The sequence below is a fragment of the Sinocyclocheilus rhinocerous genome, unplaced genomic scaffold (genome assembly GCF_001515625.1).
Source record: "Sinocyclocheilus rhinocerous isolate Xijiao unplaced genomic scaffold, SAMN03320098_v1.1 C36510140, whole genome shotgun sequence".
Classification (NCBI taxonomy): domain Eukaryota; kingdom Metazoa; phylum Chordata; class Actinopteri; order Cypriniformes; family Cyprinidae; genus Sinocyclocheilus; species Sinocyclocheilus rhinocerous.
Genome location: NW_015782353.1, coordinates 1 through 1,224, shown reverse-complemented (window position 1 = coordinate 1,224; position 1,224 = coordinate 1). Strand labels below are relative to the sequence as shown.

Genomic DNA, 1,224 nt, shown 5'->3' with positions numbered 1-1,224 from the left:
TGTTTACATCTCGAAATTCAGCTAATTGCGACTTTTTGTCTCACAAAGATGTATTTATATATTTAGTTATTTAGGCGGAATATTATTATATTTAGCGGAAATGAGCCTCCATAGCCCATGTGGACCACAAGGAAGTTTCAGTTAATTTTTTTTTATGATTTTGAAATTAAAACTAATAAATGAATTTATTAAATGTTATTTAATTTATGTAATTTTATAATATTTTACGATTTATTTAATATATTATTGCATATGTGTTTTGTGTGTGAAACATCCTTATCAATGCAGACAATAATGAACCCTCATTTGTTTTCAGGTAGCCATGATGCAATGAGCTACTGTCTGGATATCACTTCTCCTCTGCTCCGATCTGAGTCAGACACATTTAGGTTACTGGATGGAGTTTTCTGCTGTTTCACACGGCCAGCTATTTACAGATGGGCTACCACTCAGGCAGGCTTAATTATATTATTTTGACTGCTTACAATGCTTACTATCTCATAGCAGAGACAGAACAAAGTGTCTCTCCCTTAGCTCTCAAAGAGTGAGTTTATGTCTTGTGCAAATTCATGCGTTTTTACATGAGAAATGTATTTGTACCATTGTATCAAAGCCCTTTATTGTGTTATAAATTAATCAGGTCCAAACCATTGTGGAGCAACTTACAGCAGGCATTCGATACTTTGATCTTCGAATTGCCCACAAACAGTATGATTCTTCCAATGAACTTTACTTCACTCATGTCATTTACACACATGCAACGGTCGTTGTAAGTACATGAGTGTTGAAATGAATTAGCTATTCAAATTTGCCATTTATTCGTTTTGTACATTTTCTGATTTTTAACATGTTGTGTTTTGTAGGAAACACTACAGACAGTTGCTTCATGGCTTGAATCTCATCCCAAAGAAATAATCATCCTGGCTTGTAGTCATTTTGAAGGACTGGATTATAAATGGCATGAGGAATTCATCTATTCTCTGAAGAAAATCTTTGGCTCTAAGCTGTGCCCTTGCAACGTGAGAAACTCTCAGCATGCTAATTATCAATTGCTAATTCTCAGCAAGGCTGCATTTATTTGATCAAACAGTAAGAACAGTATAATGTGAAATATTATTACAAAACAAAGAACTGTTTTCTATTTTAATAGATTTTAAAATGCCATTTATTCCTGTGATGGCTGAGTTTTCAGCAGCCATTACTCCAGTCTTCAGTGTCACATGA

The 1,224-nt window shown here is 34.1% G+C and overlaps 1 protein-coding gene across 1 annotated transcript; it reads left to right on the top strand.

The window, feature by feature from the left end:
- Positions 1–104: 104 nt before the first annotated feature.
- On the top strand, positions 105–1,019 carry LOC107736135 (PI-PLC X domain-containing protein 1-like; the record flags this gene model as incomplete). The annotated part of the gene is made up of 4 exons (XM_016547627.1): positions 105–140; positions 317–453; positions 641–769; positions 864–1,019. Coding segments are annotated over exons 2-4 (408 nt in total), but the record flags the coding sequence as incomplete, so codon positions are not given.
- Positions 1,020–1,224: the final 205 nt, after the last annotated feature.